The 21,603-nt window shown below is 35.5% G+C and overlaps 1 protein-coding gene and 1 long non-coding RNA gene across 2 annotated transcripts in view; both read right to left on the reverse strand.

Moving 5' to 3' along the window:
- LOC143534489 (uncharacterized) overlaps positions 1-12,471 on the reverse strand; it is a 41,506-nt gene extending 29,035 nt beyond the window's left edge. The window contains exon 1 of the long non-coding RNA XR_013135559.1: positions 11,813-12,471. This is a non-coding gene — a long non-coding RNA (uncharacterized LOC143534489). The remainder of the gene's footprint in view (positions 1-11,812) is intronic.
- Positions 12,472-17,804: 5,333 nt separating this feature from the next.
- Positions 17,805-19,550, reverse strand: LOC143534451 (putative receptor-like protein kinase At5g39000). Its single transcript, XM_077028936.1, has 2 exons — positions 18,598-19,550; positions 17,805-18,003 (listed from the first exon to the last, which is right to left on the reverse strand). Exons 1-2 carry the CDS (start codon positions 19,548-19,550, stop codon positions 17,805-17,807), a joined length of 1,152 nt encoding a protein of 383 aa, XP_076885051.1.
- Between the last annotated feature and the right edge of the window lie 2,053 nt (positions 19,551-21,603).

Genomic DNA, 21,603 nt, shown 5'->3' on the forward strand with positions numbered 1-21,603 from the left:
TACACCAATAAGATCATCTAATTTTTCAGATGATGCCTCAAATCTTTCAACTTGTTTTTCCTTTTCTTTCTTATCAGAAACTTCGAGTTTTAATTTCTTAATTTCTTCTTTTAAATAATTAATTATGTCTTTATAATAAATGACATTATGCTTTTCTCGAAAAATTTCAAGTCTAAGATTAGCTACATCATCGTGATGAGTTTTAATCTTTTCAACGTAGATCTTGTCAGCTTTTACATATTCAGCATTTAACTGACGAAGTTTTGCATTTTCTTTCAAAACTTCGTCTTGATGATATCTATAGTATGTGACTTTGTTGATGCATGCTTCAGAACAAAGATTGTGATTTACCTCATCAGCTGGTGATGTGTCGGGAATGATAGGAAATGCATGACTACTTTTACCGGCAGCACTTGTCCCAACTTTATTACTTGTCCAAACTTTATTTTCTTTGGACTGATTGTTCATTTGGAGCTTATCTTCCATTATTTCAAAAGACTTGATGGTAGAAGCCAACTCTGAGAGTGTCATGGTATACAGATTTGTGGTTCTTTTGATGGTAACCACATTGATGCTCCATGTATAAGGCAGTGAATTCAACAGCTTCATGTTGATCTGAAACAAACCATTGATGATACCGACACTTCTCATCTTGGTGACGAGTGACTCAAATCTGTTGATGAGAGAGGAAACCGATTCTCCTTTAATATGTGTAAACATGTCGAATTCTCTTTTCAATATTTCCGTTCGGCTTTCTCCCATATCCAGATTTCCTCCAAGCTTAGGTTCGTAAGACATTTTTTTTAACTCGATTAGATTTTTTTTTTGAAAGAGAAAAAAATTTTAAGTTTTTCTTTTTTTGCTACAGTACCGAGTTGCTACAGTGCCGAGTCGCCACAGTGTTCGCATGAGTTGCTACAGTACCGAATCGCTACAGTGTTCACATGAGTTGCTACAGTACCGAGTCGCTACAGTGTTTCGCATGAGTTTTGCTACAGTACCGAGTTGCTACAGTGTTCGCATGAGTTGCTACAGTACCGATGCGAAGCGATTGCGACAGTACCCGTGCGAAGCGAAGCGGTTGCTACAGTGCCCCCGTGCGAAGCGAAACGATTTGCTACAGTACCCCCCCCTGTGTGAAGCGATTGCTACAGTACCTCGGCGATGCGATTGCTACAGCCCCCCCCCCCCCCCGACGAGTGCTACAGTACCTCGGAAGCGACTGCTACAGTACCCGATGCGATTTTTTTTTTGAGAATATAACACCCAAACTTCCAAAATGTCAAAAAGACTTTAGTCTAAAAATCAATAAATCGGACTAGATCTGAGTTTTTAAGCCGAATCTGAGCTCGGACACAAAAACTTAAAACACTAAAAACTTAGATTTGGTGATTCTCGTGTATTTCCAAGGTGTAAGGGACTCTAAAAGAGATGAGTAACACGAAATCAACCTCAAATCCAACAAAAACTAAGATCAAAACCCGAAAAGTTTGACCCGAAAACCACAAAAAGTCGAGCCGAAAGCTCTGATACCACTTGTAGGTCCTCTAGATAGATCTCAAGAATTGACTCGGATCAATCCGTGTTGTTGGTTAGCGGAAATCACCAACGACACTCGGATCTCGGATCTTAGTTTGTTTGGTTTATTTTCTTGAAAGAAAGAAGAAGAAGATAGAGAGAGAGAGAAATTCTTTTTATTTCCAAGAGTTGTGAAAGAGTTAGAAAAGGTTATGGAGAAATGGGTAAAGTGCCCTTTATATAGGGTCCTCATTTCTCCAAAGTTTACACAATAAACTTACAAAATAAACGTACCGAGTACGTACTACACCGACTAAAGCAAAATAAAACGACATATACAATCCTAAAAACAATATATAATATTGGCCCTACACACCACCCTCGACACAAAACCCGAGGAGAGAGATGAGATTCTTATGTGTGTAACAGGAAAGCGTCATGATCTCTTTCCAAAATTCAGTGTCTCCTTGCCCAAATTTATGATTCTAACGCTTAATAGCGACCGTGGTTCGCCCCTGGGAGTGAGAGACTTCTCCTTCATATACCTTCCCAAATCCGCCAGCTCCGATTACTTTGCTACGAAAATTGTCGGTTGCTCTTTTTAACTCCTTCAGATGGATCCTAAGATGCTCAAGCTCTTTTATGATGGACACCATTGTTTGTGGATCAACAAAGAGTGGTCAAATTGATTTAGTGTTCTAATCAACTGAAAGATGATAAACCTATAAATTTCCAATCAACTTGATACCTGAAACAAAAGAAGACTTCTAATCCAATAAACGGTAAGTTCTCTGAACGATATTTGCAATACAAGCTGTTTCACGCCTGAACTTAAAAAAATGAGCAGACTCGGAGCAGATTTCGATTAAAAAAAGTTCGCATTTGCTTCTCAACTATTGTTTCACTGTAAATATGCAAACAGATTTGTAAAAATGTATATAGAATTATAGATATTGTAGCATACCCTGAAACAACCACCCCAGTCAAATTAGCAACCATTGTCAAGGCTACCTTCCAATGATTCACATTATCTTGTGTCCATTTTGAATCTTTAACTCCCTTTTCTGTTTCCATAGTGAAACTCCCTCGGTGGTTCTTGACATCTGAAGGATCAACATGATAAAACACTGATATAACGAAATGACCGCCTTCCTTCCATCGCTCGAAAATCAACAAAAGTTGATCAAGGCACCAATGTGAACTTGCAAAGTTCTCTGAAAATATGATTATCGAACCCTTAGATTTTCTTATGGATCCTTTGATTGTTGGCACCGATTCTTGCCCACTCAGGAACCTATCGCCATCCCTGTAAGTGGTGATTCCTGCTTGACGTAACGCCTCATAAAGATGATCCGTAAAAGAATTACGAGTATCTGCACCTCTGAAGCTAAGAAAAACATCATACTTGTAATGGATTGGAGCAGATGTAGAGGATGAAGTAGAAGTCATTGAAATTTGAGGTTGTGAAATGAAATGAAACGAGGAGGGACAAGAATATTAAGCCATCAAATTAAATAGTCAAACGTTTTGTTAAAATATTCCTGGACAATTACAATCGTCAAAAAATCTTGTTAAAATATATATGTAGGAACATTTACTTGGTTTTTTCCAAGTATTTGACAATATTTCCACTTTTATTTAGAAAGAGTTTTAACATTTGACCAATGGCGAAGTTTCATTAGGGCCCAGGTGGCCCCGCCCCCCTGTTTTTTTGCGCAACAGTGTAAATGTATTCGTTTTTCGTCCGAAAATTTTATACCTAGTGTAAATTTACCCGTTTTCGCCCGACCCCCTTGTTTTTATCGCAGTAGTGTAAATGTATCCGTTTTTCGCCTGAAAATTTTATACCTAGTGTAAATTTATCTGTTTTCGTCCGAAAATTTGAGCCAGGCCCCCCTCATTTATGATTTTTTAAATACATTTTGAGTTCGCCCCCCCCCCCCCCCCCCCCCCCCCCCGCTCACGTCCAAGCTTCGCCACTACATTTGACTATATCCTGTAATGAGTTTCAAACTTTCAATAATAAAAGTATAATTATATTCTTACTATCGTGATAAAATTTTGATTTATGCTGGATTATATATGTTTTGTTTTGTTTTATACTATGTAAAGGAAAAACTTTATAATAAACCCGAATCCTCATCATCACCGACCAATGCGAAAAATTTTTAGCCAAGATAATGATGGTAATGGCGTTTTAGTTCAATGAATTAATGGGCTACTATATATGTCCGGCCAGTCACGGTTTGGCAGTTAACACCGAATCAATGTGAGTGAATGGGTATTACTCCCCTCATGGTTCATGTCGTGTATAAAGCATTGTGATCTTGTCAAGGATGTAAGGGTTATTGTTGGTTTATATTATTTCAATATATTCTTATTTCATGTTCTCCAATCTATTCATAATATAGTGACGATTCTAACAAGAATTACTACATGTCTAAATTATATTCAATATTCCAATACAAAAAATGAGAATCATGTTTCCACCATTAGATCTTTGATGAAATATAAATAAAAAATAAAGTGACATAACCGTGTAAGCAAAATGTGTGTTTATAGTGATTCTGTCTGAAATTCAAGACTTAAAAGTCTCGTTACTGGTAAATTAGATAGGCGGTTTTTATATCGTTACTGAAAATTAAAGACTTATTTTCCCTACACATCACTGTAAGCTAATTAAATGCAAACTTGTATTTACAACAGAATTCACCAGGATTCAACTATTCAAGGATAATAATAATAATAATAATAATAATAATAATAATAGAAACATCATCTCATATATCCCGCACCACCATCATCGTTGGAAGTACTTGTGGGTGTTCTCTGATCTTATCTGTTCTAACCGTTGAAGAACCGGCTGAATATCTGGTCGATCATATGGTGATTTGGAAACACAATCCATTGCCAGCTGCAAAACATTCAACATCTCTTCTTCATTAACTGAAGCATATCTCAGTATTTCAATATCAAAAACCTCACTAATCCACTCTTGTTGTCTAATCGAACGCACCCATTGTGGTAAGTACTCTGGATCTTTCATCACTCCTGGTGATTTTCCAGTTAGGAGTTCTAACATGATCACACCTAAACTGTAGATATCGGTTTTTATATCAGCAGCTCTCTCAAGCATAGAAAGTTCGGGAGCCTGGTACCCCAGGACCCCGGCTGTTGCAGTAATATAATTTGAGTTTTCAGCAGCTGTTATGAGATGTGACAACCCAAAATCAGAAATCTTGGGGTTAATGTTCTCATTGAGGAAAACATTACTTGATGTTAGATTTCCATGGATTATAATGTGATGGGTGTGGAGGATATGCAAACCTCTAGCCACTCCTTTTGCTATTTGCATTCTTATTGCCCAATTTATCGGTTGTTTTGGTCATGTAGCTGCATACATGTCAACAAAATCAAGTTTCTGAATATGATAAATCTTTCCACCTAAAATCCTCCTAAAATATTATTTACCGTGGAGGAAAGCAGCAAGGCTTCCTTTAGGCATGTAATCATAAACGAGAAGTTTCTCTCCTTTTGGGTGCAAATAATAAGCTGTCATTGCCAAAAGATTCGGATGCCTAATTCTCCCAAGCGATTTTAATACAACTTCGACTTCTGTCTGAGTTTTAGTTAGCATTCCAAGCAATCTAATTAGTGCAATGCGACCACCATTTTCTAGCCTTGTTTCATAATAAATCCCATAAGTGCTTCTTCCCATTACCCCAGCCGACGCCCTCAAAAGATCCTCGTATGTGAAACTCCTTGTACGATCAAAGTGTACAAGGTCATTCCCTTCTGCCTTCCTGGCACCACTGCTTTCGGCAAGTTTTTGTATGCGCTCTTCCGTTTTCTAGAACAAGCAACAAACAGATATGAAGCAAATCAACAGTAGAATTCAGCAACACCTTTTAACATGTTTGCTTCCCAAATGTATAAAGAGAGTATCTTTAATTGTTTTATTAATATTGTTTAATAAAATTGTGACCCATGTACTACAATATGTTGCTTTATAATATAGCTTCTCCCATTACCTCAGCCGATACCCGCAAAAGATCATCTGCTGCGAAACTCATTGTACCATCAAAATGCATAAGTCTCTCTTCCGCCTTTCTGGCACCACTGCCTTCAGAATTTATTTGTATATCCTCTTCTCTTTTCTGGAACAAGCAGCAAACAAATATGAAGCAAATCAATAGTAGAACTTGGCAGCACCTTTATATAAATTATAGATATAAATATTTTTGACAAAAATCCAAAATATATTACTTTACGCGGTGATAAAAGTGAACTTAACCTAAACCACTCCCTGATCATTATATATAAACAATGCCTGGTTGAATTATCTACTTTGTGTTCATTTAGTAAAATAAAGTTATAAAACATATTGTTAATTATAATGATAATAACTCGACTACGCGATAAATCCAAAAAATGGAATACGTACCTCAAACTAATGCATGCAGTCATGTTACCATAAAAGAAGATTATTTGAATCATCAGCTCAAGTATATTATGATTTTTAAACCCTGTTCGAAACCCAAATCTGTACTAGTTATGAAACTCAAACTATAAATTTAGATATTTAGACAATGTAGCCTGTAAACGTTAAACACCAATTTTTTAACTGAAGGAAACTTGGTGAAAATTAAGCAGTATTATTAAATTTAAGATAACTTGATAGGAATATTATATAATTTTAATTACATGCAAATACATATTCGTGCTACAAAAAAATTTTTGATTGTGGTGTGTGTGAACTCGTTTACATAAATGACTATGCTTCTTCTTCTAATTAACAGCTAGAGAAGAAGAAGCAAAATAGGCTCATTACCTTTTTGCCAAGAAAGAGCCCTTTGCCTTTCGAGAGAAGTACGCTCAGGTATGTCCGAGAGGTTCCCATAGCATTATCCAGTTTCATCTCATGATGCACCTGAAACTTAAGCGCAATCTCAAGCTTTTTCACAAGAAGAGACATTGTTGGTCGATGCTCACGAGAATCATGCAAACACTGGAATGCTATGTCTGACAATGTTCTCAAAGAAGCCGAATCTAGTGGTGGCATTATATCTTTAAAGATAATCCGGTCTAGTTTCTTATGTATGTAGCTTTGTTTCCACATAGGCACTAAAATTTCTATGTTATCGTTGGCCCAATTAAAGCACAATCTCCCACAGAGAACTTCAAATAAGACGACCCCAAAAGAGTAGATGTCTGATTCTTTGGTTAGGGCGTACGTCACCATGTATTGAGGATCGCAATAACCAGGGGTACCTACAACATTGGTGAAAAGAACCGTGTGTCGTTGATTAGCGGGTCCTAGTTTTGAAAGTCCCATGTCAGCAAGTTTAGCATTCCAGTTGTCATCTAGCAAGATGTTGGCACTTTTTATATCTCTGTGGAGAACTCTTTGTTGGGTGCCCTTGTGATCATGAAGGTAGGTTAACCCCCTTGCAACATCAAGGCATATCTTTAGACGATTTCTCCATGTGAGAAGAGCGGAGCTTAAATGGCGATCAAGACTTCCATTAGACGTGTGCTCGTACACAAGAATCTTCTCACCATCCTCGTCACAAAATCCGAGGAGAGAGATCAGATTCCTATGCGGGTAACGTGAAAGCATCACAATTTCCTTCAATAACTAAGGGTCTCCTTGCCCGAATTCACGATTCAATCACTTAATAGCAACAATGCTTCTCCCCTATAGTGAGAGACTTCTCCTTCGTATACCTTCTCAAATCCACCGGCTCCGATAACTTTGCTAGTAAAACCATTGGTGGCTTTCTTTAACTCTTCTAGATGGATTTTAAGATGTTCAAAACTCGTTCATTACCAATGCCATTCTTTGCTAATATATAAAACAACTTTTAACGTTCATAATTTGAAAGGAGATGCTACGTTGTCAAAGTCAGCTCAACTTTTTTGAAGGCCTAAAACAAACTTCAAGATTGATGACCTTTTAGGATAACCTAAGCTTGGAAAAACGGGTAGGTTGGGTTTAGGTAACGGTCATTGTGTGTTAGGGTGAAGACTTATGTTATTGACAAAGATTATATCTATATATTGTCAATCAACAGCATCAAAAAGAGAAATATTAACTTAACATCATCCTAAAATCTGCATACTTGAGTAAACAACAAAGATCATATCCTTAGTTGATCAGCATCATCATCATCACCAAAAATCGAAATTTGCACTTGACATGATCATAAATGCATAATTCTGCATAAAAGCACAATGACAATAGCTATATAGTGATTTATGAAGTAGACCAAATGTGACATTACTTATCATCTGTGCGCAGTATTTAAATGATAAGTTGAAGCATGGAAGTTAACATATTTCAGTTAAGGAGAATGTCAACGCCTTTATATTAATAAGGTTTACACTACATATAAAATTAAGAAGCTTAGAAAATGCAAACAAGCAAAAAAGCTAAAATAAAGGCTGAGCGAAAAAAAATGTTGATCACTCACTAACAATATTACTCGTTCATGGTATCATAATTATGTTATGTAAGTAAACTATTTATGATTCTACTTAAAAAAATTTATTTGAATTATTTAAGCCCCATAAACATGAGGAATGAAAAAAAAACAAAAAGGTTTTTTGTTGCTTTAAATCAAATGAAATTGGATGAAAATTGAAGATTTGGGCCGGAAACTTTAAAGTCTCAAGTTCGAATCAGATCTAATCGAATTTTACCACAATAGGCCTTTGGGAGACGAGCCTAGGATTGCAGACGTTGTCTTTTGTCATTGGGTTACCACGTCTAGCCGAGTTTTATTTGTTGGTCATTAAAAAAAAGAAACAAGAGTGGTTTTGAATACCTGACATACGTTGGATGTGTATATGCTATTGGTGAATCCGGCCGGTAAAAATTGGGTTGAACCAGTGACGAAATTGGAACTCAATCGGAGTAAATATGGGGCAAAAAAGTATAATTAAAAATGTTTTGATTTTGATTGTGGAGGCTGGTCTAAAGAGATTTATTTAAAAACAGTTTGACTTCTAAAAAAATTTAAACTTAATTTACCAACCATCTGTTGACATGTGGTGCACATACGCGCAACATAAGACTTATTGACGCCATGGATACGCGTCCTTTGACTTACCAACCGCATACTCGTTTTCTTTCAATTATCACGTTTTTTTTTAAACTGCTATCACATTTTTACTTAATAACTTATTTAAGGTTTTATGTTAAAAAGAATTGTAACTTCTTTTAGTTTAAGAGAGGCAAGTTCAAAAAACTATTTATAGGGTCGGAAAGTTTTGAGGATCAGAAAAATTTCTTATGTGCTTATATAATGTTTTATATAAAATTTTTTGAGTTCCGAATCATATCATGTCAAGTCATGTCACATAATAAAAACAAAGTTTTATGTTTTTTTAATCCATTGCCACAATTTGTGAGTTAAAATCATATCTCTTAGCTGGCCTCGGATATTAATTAAATACTTGCGGACAATACAATTCTTAATTCTTGTTATTCATTAGTCATTGTCAAAATTAATCGGCTTCTAACCGCAACTTTGTTTTCGATACGTACTAAACTAGTGAGTTACAGTCGCGATTAAGAATGGATTCTTGTGCAAGTGATTGTTTTTATATATGTTATTATTATCTAGACTTAAGTTTATAATTACTAATTAAATTACAAAGATCATCCTTTAAGTATATATCAACTTGTAAATTTTATCCTTTATCTTCAATGTTTACGCTAATCGTCCCATATGTAAGAGGTTTGTAACGCGTTAGAAATCTTGATTCAAATTAAACATTTAATTATCCTTGTAAACAAATATTCAAACTGGTATTTACAACAACAAAATTTTGATTCAAGGATAATAACAGAATCAAATCTCCAATATCACGAATCTCCGATTTCCCTAACTTAATGAAGATCCCGCACCACCATCATCGTTGGAAGTACTTGTGGGCGATTCTGATTTTATTTGTTCTAACTGCTGAAGCACTAGGCGAATATCAGGTCGACCCTGTGGTAATTTGGAAACACAATCCATAGCCAGCTGCAAAACATTCAACATCTCTTCTTCATCAAGTGATCTATCACTCACCATTGAATTATCAAAAAGCTCAGTACCCCACTCTTGTTGTGTAATCAAAACCCATTGCGGTAAGTCTCGATCTATCAACTCTCCTGGTGATGTTCCAGTTATAAGCTCTAACATGATCACACCCAAACTGTAGATGTCGGTTTTGGTATCGGCTATATTGAGCATAGAAAGTTCGGGAGCCTGGTACCCCAGGACCCCAGATGTTGCAGTCATATATGAGTTTTCCGCAGCTGTTATGAGATGTGACAGCCCAAAATCAGAAATCTTGGGGTTAATGTTCTCATCAAGGAAAACATTGCTTGCTGTTAGACTTCCATGGATTATATTGTGATGGGTGTGGAGGCTATGCAAACCTCTTGCCACTCCTTTTGCTATTTTCATTCTTGTTGCCCAGTTTGTCGGTTGTTTTGGTTCCATGGTTACATTTAAGTGGGCAGAACCAAGTTTTTGAATATGAAATAATCTGGTTTTCTAAAATTTGACAAACTAGCATACAATACGAGATTATATGAAAAAAAATTTTAAAAAGAAAGAATATTACCATGGAAAAAAGTAGCAAGGCTTCCTTTAGGCATGTAGTCATAAACCAGAAGTCTGGCTTCTGATTTTGAGTCCATATAATAAGCCTTCATTACCAAAAGATTCGGATGCCTAATTTTCCCAAGCAAATTTAATTCAACTTGGACTTCTGTCTTACTTTTAGTAGGAGTTCCTCTCAATCTATATACTGCAAAGTGATCACCACTTTCCAGTTTTGCACTATAATAAGTCCCATAACTGCTATACCCCATTACCTCAGCTGATCCCCCTCAAGAAGTCCTGTGATGTAAAACTCATTGTACCATCAAGGTGCACCATAAGTTCCCTTTCTTCTCTTTTCTAGAACAAGCAACAAAAAAATGTAAAGCAATCAATGGTTGAATTCGACAGCACCTTAATATAAACTATACATATAATTATTGACAATGTTATTATGTGGTGGTACGTATAATAAAGTTAGCCTAGACCACTGCCTGATCATCGTATAAATAACTATTGTTTTACCCGGCGCGTTACATCGGGGCACCTGGGATCTATTTATGTAACCATCGCATTGCGGCGGTACGCTAATGTGGATTCAGTTGGTATGGGTTAAGTTTGTTAAGATACCGACATTAAATTAAAAAAATTAATTTGTCAACGCAGGAAATAGTGGCGATGTTGCCCGTATAACTTATAATAAAAAATAGCATATTAAAAATGTCGTAACGGTAATGACACTGATTATCCCGTACACGTTGCTTGGAGAATTCGGTCGGTAAACCCTGGGTGTTGCAGTGGCGAGTCAACGCAAATTCAGTCGGTATTGGCTACGTTTATTACAATCTCGAATCAAAAACTAAAAAATAAATTCGTCAAATTAACATATTTAAAATAAACAAAAAAACCAAAAATAAAATAAAAATTTGCACTTGTATAACGTATTATAAAAAAATTAGCATATTTAAAACAATGAACCAAGGCGAATCGACGTTCGTAACGGTACCATAATTAAACTCAAAAAATAGATTCATCAAATTAAATAACATATAATTATATAAATATTAACACATAAAAAATTAAAATATTCAAAACGACGTTTATTCGGTCGGTAAAACAAAAATATCTGAAAAAGAAATTTAACCAAACGTATCCTCTAACTATGATAATGTTGTAACGACAAATACTAACTAAATATACTTTCTCCATTAGCTTTAATAGCTTAAGAAGATCTCTAAATTTTTTAAGCACATGGGTTTGGGTTTGTTGGGAGGGGAAGTTATTGGGTTCGTTGGGACGGGAAGATCTTTGGTTCATTAATACTAAAGAATTGGGTTTAAAAAAGGAGTTGTGCCACCAACATTTTTCTAGAAAGAAAAGAAGAAAGACAGAACCAAAGGTAGCTAATTACCTTTTTCCCAATAAAAAGCCCTTTGCCTTTGAAGAGAAGTGCGTCCAAGTATGTCCGAGAAGTTCCGATATCATTAACCAGTTTCATCTCATGACTTTCTTGAAACTTAAGTGCAATCTCAAGCTTTTTCATAAGAAGAGACATTGTTGGTCGTTGTTCACGTGAGTCGTGTAAACACTGGTATGCAATTTCTAAAAATGTTTTCATAATAGTCGGGTGCATTGGTGGTGTGAGATCTTTAAAGATAATTTGTTCTAGTTTCTTGTGTTTGTAGCTTTGTTTTCACATAGACACTAAAATCTCTAACTGATCATTGGTCCATTTAAAGCATAATGTCCCACATAGAACTTCAAATAAGACTACTCCAAAAGAGTATATGTCTGATTTTTTGGTTAAGGCATACGTCACCATATACTGGGGATCACAATAACCAGGGATACCTACAACATTGGTGAAAAGAACAGTGTGTAACTGATTAGCAGGACCCAATTTTGAAAGTCCCATGTCAGAAAGTTTAGCATTTCAGTTGTCATCTAGCAAGATATTGGCACTTTTTATATCTCTATGGAGAATCCTTTGTTGGGTGTCCTTGTGATCATGTAGGTAGGTTGGCCCTCTTGCAACATCAAGGCATATCTTGATGCGTTGTGTCCACGTGAAAGCAGTAGAGCTTAGATGACGATCGAGGCTTCCGTTAGATGCATGTTCGTACACGATGATCTTCTCACCATCCTCGTCACAGAAGCCAAGGAGAGATATGAGATTACTATGTGTGTAATGAGAAAGCATCATTATCTCCTTCCAAAACTCTGGATCTCCTTGCCCGTATTTACAATTCAAACGTTTAATAGCAACTATGCTTCGCCCCTTTGAGTGAGAGACTTCTCCTTCGTACACTTTCCCAAATCCACCAGCTCCGATAACTTTGCTACCAAAATTATTGGTGGCTTTTCTTAACTCTTCCAAATGGATTTTAAGATGCTCAAACTCTTTGGTGACCGATGCCATTATAATTTATGTGTACTCCACTAAAAGCTGAGAACTTAAAAGATGATGCAATGTAAGAACCAACACTGAAGAAGATGCTTTCAATGTGCTTGGTTAAATGAAGCAGCACAGTGCTCTCAGATACTAGCCTCAGTTTATTGGTTTTGTGAGATGAAAGAAAAACGGTCATTGGGAATTAATTGGATGGTTTGTTTTGGGGGGCGAAGGTTACGAGAGAGCAAGGCTTTGTGAAGAAACAACCAAGCGAGAAAAAGAGAGAGGGAAGGAATGAAAAGGCTGAGCCTTGGGCTATCCGTCAATGCCGGCAGATAACAAGGAAAAGCTTTTGGACACAAAATTTGTTTTCATTAAGAACATAGACAAAAAAACAAAAAAAACGAAATATGTTACAAGGCATAGGACAGCAACGTGCTGCTGACAAAGAGCAACGCCCAAAATGAAACTGGGAGTAAATGGTTTTATTTATTTATTTTTAATAATTATCTATATTTATAATAAAATATTTTCTGTGTATATAATATTTCTAGGATTGAAGTTCCGTATTCATATGGTCCGTTACATAGGCTCTAAGATTTGATTATATTTTGTTTAGTTTTGATTAACAATATTTTCAATTATAATTTGGATTTTTATTGGATAGTGACACGTATGGGTTCATATTAAAGAACGAATTGATATAAGTCACTAAAACGTAAACGATATATTTGGACCGAATAACTCTAAGGTCCTGTTCATTTTAAGGATTTGGAAGGAATTCCAAGGAATGAGATTTTAAATCCAAAATCAGAAATCTTGGGTGACAACCCAAAATCAGAAATCTTGGGGTTAATGCTCTCATCAAGGAAAACATTGCTTGCTTTCAGATTTCCATGGATTATATTGTGATGGGTGTGGAGGCTATGCAAACCTCTTGCCACTCCTTTTGCTATTTTCATTCTTGTTGCCCAGTTTGTCGGTTGTTTTGGTTCCATGGCTACATTTAAGTCGGCAGAACCAAGTTTTTGAATACGGAATAATCTGGTTTTCTAAAATTTGACAAACTAGCATACAATACTAGATTATAAGAAAAAAAAAATTTAAAAGAAAGAATATTACCATGGAAAATAGTAGCAAGGCTTCCTTTAGGCATGTAGTCATAAACCAGAAGTCTGTCTTCTGATTTTGAGTCCATATAATAAGCCCTCATTACCAAAAGATTCGGATGCCTAATTTTCCCGAGCAAATTTAATTCAACTTGGACTTTTGTCTTACTTTTAGTAGGATTTCCTCTCAATCTGTGTACTGCAAAGGGATCACCACTTTCCAGTTTTGCACTATAATAAGTCCCATAACTGCTATCCCCATTACTTCAGCCGATCCCCTCTAGAGATCCTGTGATGTAAAACTCGTTGTACCACATCAAGGTGTAACATAAGTTCCCTTTCTTCCCTTTTCTAGAACAAGCAACAAAAGAATGTAAAGCAAATCAGTGGTAGAACTCGACAGCACCTTAATATAAACTATACATATTTTTGACAATGCTATTATGTGGTGGTATAATAAAGTTAGCCTAGACCACTATCTAATCATCGTATAAATAACTAGTGTTTTACCCGGCGCATTGCATCGGGGCACTTGGGATCTATTTATGTGACCATCGCATTGTGCAGTACGCTAATGTGGATTCGGTTGGTATGGGTTAAGTTTGTTAAGATACCGACATTAAATTAAAAAAATTAATTTGTCAGCGCAGGAAATAGTAGCGATGTTGCCCGTATAACTTATAATAAAAAAATATCATATTAAAAAGGTCGTAACGGTAATGACACTGATTATCCCGCACACGTTGATTGGAGAATTCGGTCAGTAAACCCCGGGTGTTGTAGTGGCGAGTCAACGCAAATTTCGATTGGTATTGGCTACGTTCATTACGATACCAAAACTAAAACTAAAAAATAAATTCGTCAAATTAACATGTTTAAAAAAACAAAAAAAAATTGCACTTGTATAACGTACTATAAAAAAAATTAACATATTTAAAGCAATGTTTATTTAGTCGGTAAAACCTGGGTGTTGTTAAAACATGAGCGTTGCAAAGCGAATCGACGCGTATTCGGTCGGTATCAGTCATGTTCGTAACGGTACCATAATTAAACTCAAAAAATTAGATTCATCAAATTAAATAGCACATAATTATATAAATATTAACACATAAAAAATTAAAATATTCAAAATGACATTTATTCGGTGGTAAAGCAAAATAATTGAAAAAGAAACTTAACCAAACGTATCCTCTAACTTTGATAATGTTGTAACGATAAATACTAACTAAACAATATACTTTATCCAATAGCTTTAATAGCTTAAGAAGATCCATAAATTTTTTAAGCACATGGGTTTGGGTTTGTTGGGAGGGGAAGATCTTGGGTTCGTTAGGAGGGGAAGATCTTTGGTTCATTAATACTAAAGAATTGGGTTTAAAAAAAGGAGTTTTTAACATCTTTCTAGAAAGAAAAGAAGAAAGACAGAACCAAAAGTAGCTAATTACCTTTTTCCCAATAAAAAGCCCTTTGCCTTTGAAGAGAAGTGCGCTCAGGTATGTCCGAGAAGTTCCTACAGCATTATCCTGTTTCATCTCACGATCCACCTGTAACTTAAATGCAATCTCAAGCTTTTTCACAATAAGAGATATTGTCGGTCGTTGTTCACGAGAGCTGTGCAAACACTGGAATGCAATTTTTGAAAATGTTTTCAAAGGAGTCGAGTCCATTGTCGGAATTAGATCTTTAAAGATAATCTGGTCTAGTTTATTATGCTTGTAGTTTTGTTTCCACATAGGCACTAAAATCTCTAAAGGATGACCACTGGTGTAGTTAAAGCATAATCTCCCACATAGGACTTCAAATAAAACCACTCCTAAAGAGTAAATGTCTGATTCTTTAGTTAGGGCATATGTCTCCATATACTGGGGATCACAATAACCAGGGGTACCTACAACATTGTAGAAAATAACAGTATGTAACTGATTAGCAGGACCCAATTTTGAAAGTCCCATGTCAGAAAGTTTAGCATTCCAATTGTCATCTAGCAAGATATTGGCACTTTTTATATCTCTATGGAGAATCCTTTGTTGGGTGTCCTTGTGATCATGTAGGTAGGTTAGGCCTCTTGCAACATCAAGGCAGATCTTGATGCGCTGTGTCCACGTGAGAGCAGTAGAGCTTAGATGACGATCGAGGCTTCCGTTAGATGCATGTTCGTACATGATGATCTTCTCACCATCCTCGTCACAGAATCCGAGGAGAGAGATGAGATTACTATGTGTGTAACGAGAAAGCATCATTATCTCCTTCCAAAACTCTGGATCTCCTTGCCCAAATTCACGATTCAGACGTTTAATAGCAACCATGCTTCGCCCCTTTGAGTGAGAGACTTCTCCTTCGTAAACCTTCCCAAATCCACCAACTCCTATAACTTTGCTATCAAAATTGTTGGTGGCTTTTCTTAACTCTTCCAAATGGATTTTAAGATGTTCAAACTCTTTGGTGACCGATGCCATTATAATTTATGTGTACTCCACTAAAAGCTGAGAACTTAAAAGATGATGCAATGTAAGAACCAACACTGAAGAAGATGCTTTCATTGTGCTTGGTTAAATGAAGCAGCACAATGCTCTCAGATACTAGCCTCAGTTTATTGGTTTTGTGAGATGAAAGAAAAACCGTCACTTGGAATTAAACACGAGGTTGGACGGTTTGTTTTGGGGGCGAGGGTTACGAGAGAGCAAGGCTTTGTGAAGAAACAACCAAGCGAGAAAAGAGAGAGGGAAGGAATGAAAAGGCTGAGCCTTGGGCTATCCGTCAATGCCGGCAGATAACAAGGAAAAGCTTTTGGACACAAAATTTGTTTTCATTAAGAACATAGACAAAAAACAAAAAAACAAAATATGTTACAAGGCATAGGACAGCAAGGTGCTGCTGACAAAGAGCAACGCCCAAAATGAGACTAGAAGTAAATGGCTTTATTTATTTTTTAATAATTATCTATATATGTTTATTATAAAATATTTTCTGTATATATAATATTTCAAGGATTGAAGATCCTTTTTCGTATTCATATGGTCCTTTACATAGGCTCTAAGGTTTGATTATATTTTGTTTAGTTTTGATTAACAATATATTTATTTATAATTTGGATTTTTTTTGAATTGTGACACACATGGGTTCATATTAAAGAACGAATTGATATAAGTCTCTAAAACGCAAACGATATATTTGGACCGAATAACTCTAAGGTCCTGTTCGTTTTAAGGATTTGGAAGGAATTCCAAGGAATGAGATTTTAAATCCCATGAATTGATATGTTCGTTTCATTAAATGAAAGAATGAGAATGAAAACTAAATCCCATCAAATCCTACATTTCATGGGATTTCAAAATCCCACCTATTTTAAAGGATTGTTATGGAAAATAAAAACCCCTCCAAAAAAAATTCAAAAAAAATAATAAAAAATCATAACTCAAAATATAAATCAAAAACGAAAAATGTAAAAAAACCTAAAACGTTTCCTTCGTTCTCCTCGTTCTTCAAAAAAAAAAAAAAACCCCGAGAATGAAGATTCTAATTCCAATAAATATTAACCAACCAAACACATGAAAGGGATTCTCAAACATTCCATTCCATTCCATTCCAATTCCAATTCCAATTCCAATTCCAATTCCAATTCCAAATCCTTTAAAAAAAGTCCGTGAAACGAACGGGCCCTAAATCTTATAACCAGGAAAATATAACTTTAAAACCGATACTTTCGTTGTGTCCATAGTCTAGCAAGTTCTACAACACAGTTTGTAGTGGCTATGGATTGCATGAACAAGGCAAAGGAGTAAAGAGACTTGCAATGAAAAAGATCTTTATTATTTCAAGTAACTTATTTTACGCTTCTTGTAACTTCGTGTAAATGCATCACTTTTATGTTTAAGTGATGTTTATTTTTACATTTCTTGTAATTCTTTTTTATGGTATTGTTATATAATCTCCAAATGAATTGAGAGACTGTGTTATTTTATTTTAAGCGAAAAAAGCTAATTTTCCATACATATTAATTGCCCACAAAAATCAAAGCAACATTTTCATCCTGGTAAATAAATAAAATGCAAACTTGTATTTACAACAAAACAGATCTTGATTCAAGGATGATTCGACCATAATCTCAACTATCACCAACCTCCAATTTCACTAGCTTAATGGAGGTCTAGCGCCACCATCGTCGTTGGAAGTACTCTTAGCCATTTTTTATCTAATCTCTTCCAACTGTTGAAGAACCAGCTGAGCATCCGGTCGCTTATCAGGATATGTGGCAACACAATCTAAAGCCAGCTGCAATATCTTCACCATCTGTTCTTCTTCAAGTAAAGTACAACTCAACAACCGTTCTGTCACCTGACTCACCACGGCGGCCTTCGGCGTGTTTTTGTACAGGCTCTTCCCTTTTCTAGAACAAGCAACAAAAAAAATATAAAGCAAATCAACGGCAGCATGCACTTTTAAATGTGACAAGAATATATAACTTATTGAAACAACGATAATAAATAAATGAAATAACATAGTATAAAAAATATATATTTTTATAAAATAAGTCAGTTAAATAATTGATAATTTTTTTGTCAAATCTATCAAATAAATGTGATAAAAACAATAAAAGAAAAAGAAAGTAAAGAAAAAAATTAAAGATTCTTAACATTTATTGCCCCAATTGTCAACATCGCAACCAAAATCAAATGTTAGAGGCTAATTCGTCATAAGTTTACATTTTGGGCTGAATAAGCTATGGAGAGAAACCACAATGGCCAAAATAGCAATTCACTATATTTTCTAACTATATATTAATAACATCGCATAAATAAATATATATAATTGAAAACTTAACCTAAATGATTCGAAAGTGGTGTAAACGAGTAACATTCTTTAAATAACAATTTATCATTTTCATTTTCTTATAAAAAAAATGAAGTAGCAAAAGTAGTTAATTACCTTTTTGCCAAGAAAGAGCCCTTTCCCTTTAGAGAGAAGTACGTTAAGGTATGACTGAGAAGTTCCCGTAGCATTATCCTGTTTCAACTCACGTTGCTCCTGTAACTTAAGTGCAATCTCAAGCTTTTTCACAAGAAGAGATAATGTTGGTCGTTCTTCACGAGAGTCGTGCAAACACTGAAATGCAATGTCTGAAAATGTTCGCAAAGAACTCGGATCTATTGTCGGAATTAGATCTTTAAAGATAATCTGGTCTAGTTTCTTATGTATGTACCTTTGTTTCCACATAGGCACTAAAATCTCTAACTGGTTGTTGGTCCAGTTAAAGCACAATCTCCCACAGAGGACTTCAAATAAGACGACTCCAAAAGAGTATATGTCTGATTCTTTGGTTAGGGCGTACATCACCATATATTGGGGATCACAGTAACCTGGGGTTCCTGCAATGTTGGTGAAAAGAACTGTGTGCGGCTGATTAGCAGGTCCTATTTTGGAAAGTCCCATGTCTGACAGTTTAGCATTCCAGTTATCATCTAGCAGAATGTTTGAACTTTTTATATCTCTATGAATAACTCTTTGTTGGGTACCCTTGTGATCATGAAGATAGGCTAGCCCCCTAGCAACATCAAGGCATATCTTGAGACGTTTTGACCATGTGAGAACTGTGGAGCTCAAATGGCGATCAAGACTTCCTTTAGATGCATGCTCGTACACAAGGATCTTCTCACCATCCTCATCACAAAATCCAAGGAGAGAGATGAGATTCTTATGTGTGTAACGAGAAAGCATCACGATCTCCTTCAAGAACTCTGGGTCTCCTTGCCCAAATTCACGATTCAAACGCTTAATAGCAACAATGCTTCGCCCCCTAGAATGAGAGACTTCTCCTTCGTATACCTTCCCAAATCCACCGATTCCGATAACTTTGCTGCTAAAACTATTGGTGGCTTTCTTTAACTCTTCCAGATGAATTTTAAGATGTGCAAACTCTTTCATGACCGATGCCATTATGTATGGATATATAAAATAAAAGTGAGTGAGCTTGAATTGAGTGATCAAGTGGTACAATCTACCGAAAGTTGAGGACTTGAAAGGAGATACAAAATAAGCACCAACACAAAAAAGTGTTTTTATTATATCTAATGAAAGGAACCGACAGAAGGTACGGTTGATGTGCTCAACTTGATCAGGCAAATGAATAGCAATGCCTATACATATAGGCTTACAAAGGACAGTCGTTAGAAACTCTTTACACAACTAACCTTGCCAAATGCATTTTATATAAACAATTTGTACATTTCAAAATGAAGTTGATTGGGACAGGATGCCCAGAGTCAAACCTCCACCATGTGTATGTGTTTATTATAAATCATTTCAATAATAACAATTGTTAATTCCAACTAGCTAGTATAACCTAAACAATTTGTGGGTAGTTGTCATGTTTCTTTCATTGACCTAAGACTTTTCCTCCTGACACGTTAACCAATATGCCAAGTAATTAATTAATTGTCATTCCTACTTCGATGAGGTGGTAGGGTGGTTAATATGTGAAATAGGAGGTTAATGGTTCAAACTCTGTATAGTGCAACTTAGTCTTAAAAAAAATAATAAAAAAAAACCTCTTGTGTGTTAACCAAGAATCAATGATTATGAAAACGTTTAATTGCAAGTGTGACAGTCTAAATGAGCTGTGAGTTCTTATCATATTACTTTAGTTATGCTGGAAGGCATTGCAATGCAATTCATGTTACTAATTTGGCATCATCAAAATTAATTAGCTTCTAGCCTCTTATTTTTTCGAATGGTTAAGTTCTATAAACAAGGCCAAAGCCAAAAGCACCCTCCACATGCCGGAGGGGACAGACAACAACTTACATCAATGAAAACTCAGTCCATCTAGTCCAATCTGAAGATTTACAATTTTGACTTCTAACACCTACAAGAACGTTGGCTTAATATGCTATAAGTTAATTTTTCACGTATATGTTGCTTAACGTGCATTTTAGCTGAAGAGATTTTTATCATTTACATTTAAAAGAATCGGGGATATATTTATTGCACATGTCATAAAAAACTAACATATACAGTTAGCCATAAAGGATGAAAAGTGAAACAAAAATTTTTACAACAATACAAATCTTGATTCAAGGATAATAACATAATCAAAATCTCCACTATTACCTACCACCAGTTTCACTAGCTAAACAAAGATCCGCGCCACCATCATCGTTGGAATTACTTGTGGTCGTTTCTCATCTTATACGTTCTAACTGCTTAAGAAGCAGATGGATATCAGGTCGACCCTGTGGAAATTTAGAAACACAATCCATAGCCAGCTGCAAAACATTAAACATCTCTTGTGCATGAAGTGGAGAGTATATTCGTAGCTCAAGATCAAAAACCTTAGTAGAACACTTTAGTTGCTCAACCGAACGCACCCATCGTGGCAAATCTACATCGCCTGGTGATTTTCCAGTTAGGAGTTCTAACATGATCACACCTAAACTGTAGATATCGGTTTTCGTATCAGCTTTCTCAGGCATATAAAGTTCCGGTCCTTGAATCATATTTGAGTTTGCAACAGTCGTTATTAGCTGTGACAACCCGAAATCAGAAATTTTGGGGTTAAAGTACTCATCAAGGAAAACATTGCCAGATGTTAGATTTCCATGGATTATATTGTGATGGGTGTGGAGGCTATGCAAACCTCTAGCCACTCCTTTTGCGATGTGCATTCTTGTTGCCCAAATTAGCAACTTTTTTGGTCTTCTAACTGCATTCAAATCAACAAAATAAATTTTTAAAATTTGTCAAATTAACATATAATACTACCATGTTTGGGAATTGGGATTGAGTTTTAGAACAGCTTATTAACCTTTGACTTTTTCAAAAAGCCATAATTTGTGGCTCTTAGAAAACAGTTTTTTTTGACCCTTTTAAAAAGCTAAAATAAAAAAGATTTTTATGATTGTCACATTCTTTTTTTAACTTATTGTTTTTTAAAAAACCAATAAGCCAATAAGTTTTTTTTCAAACTCAATCCCAAAAAAAAGGAATATTA

The sequence above is a fragment of the Bidens hawaiensis genome, unplaced genomic scaffold, assembly GCF_021521415.1.
Source record: "Bidens hawaiensis isolate Kalapana, Puna unplaced genomic scaffold, B.hawaiensis_p1.1 tig00010168_1, whole genome shotgun sequence".
Taxonomy (NCBI): domain Eukaryota; kingdom Viridiplantae; phylum Streptophyta; class Magnoliopsida; order Asterales; family Asteraceae; genus Bidens; species Bidens hawaiensis.

Bases quoted from the DNA above. Each gene is read 5' to 3' on its own strand.
- LOC143534451 (XM_077028936.1), bottom strand. From the start codon at position 19,550: ATGGCATCGGTCATGAAAGAGTTTGCACATCTTAAAATTCATCTGGAA. The intron at 18,004-18,597 runs GTCATACCTTAA...TGCTTGTTCTAG, and splicing joins AATGCTACGGGAACTTCTCA to AAAAGGGAAGAGCCTGTACA.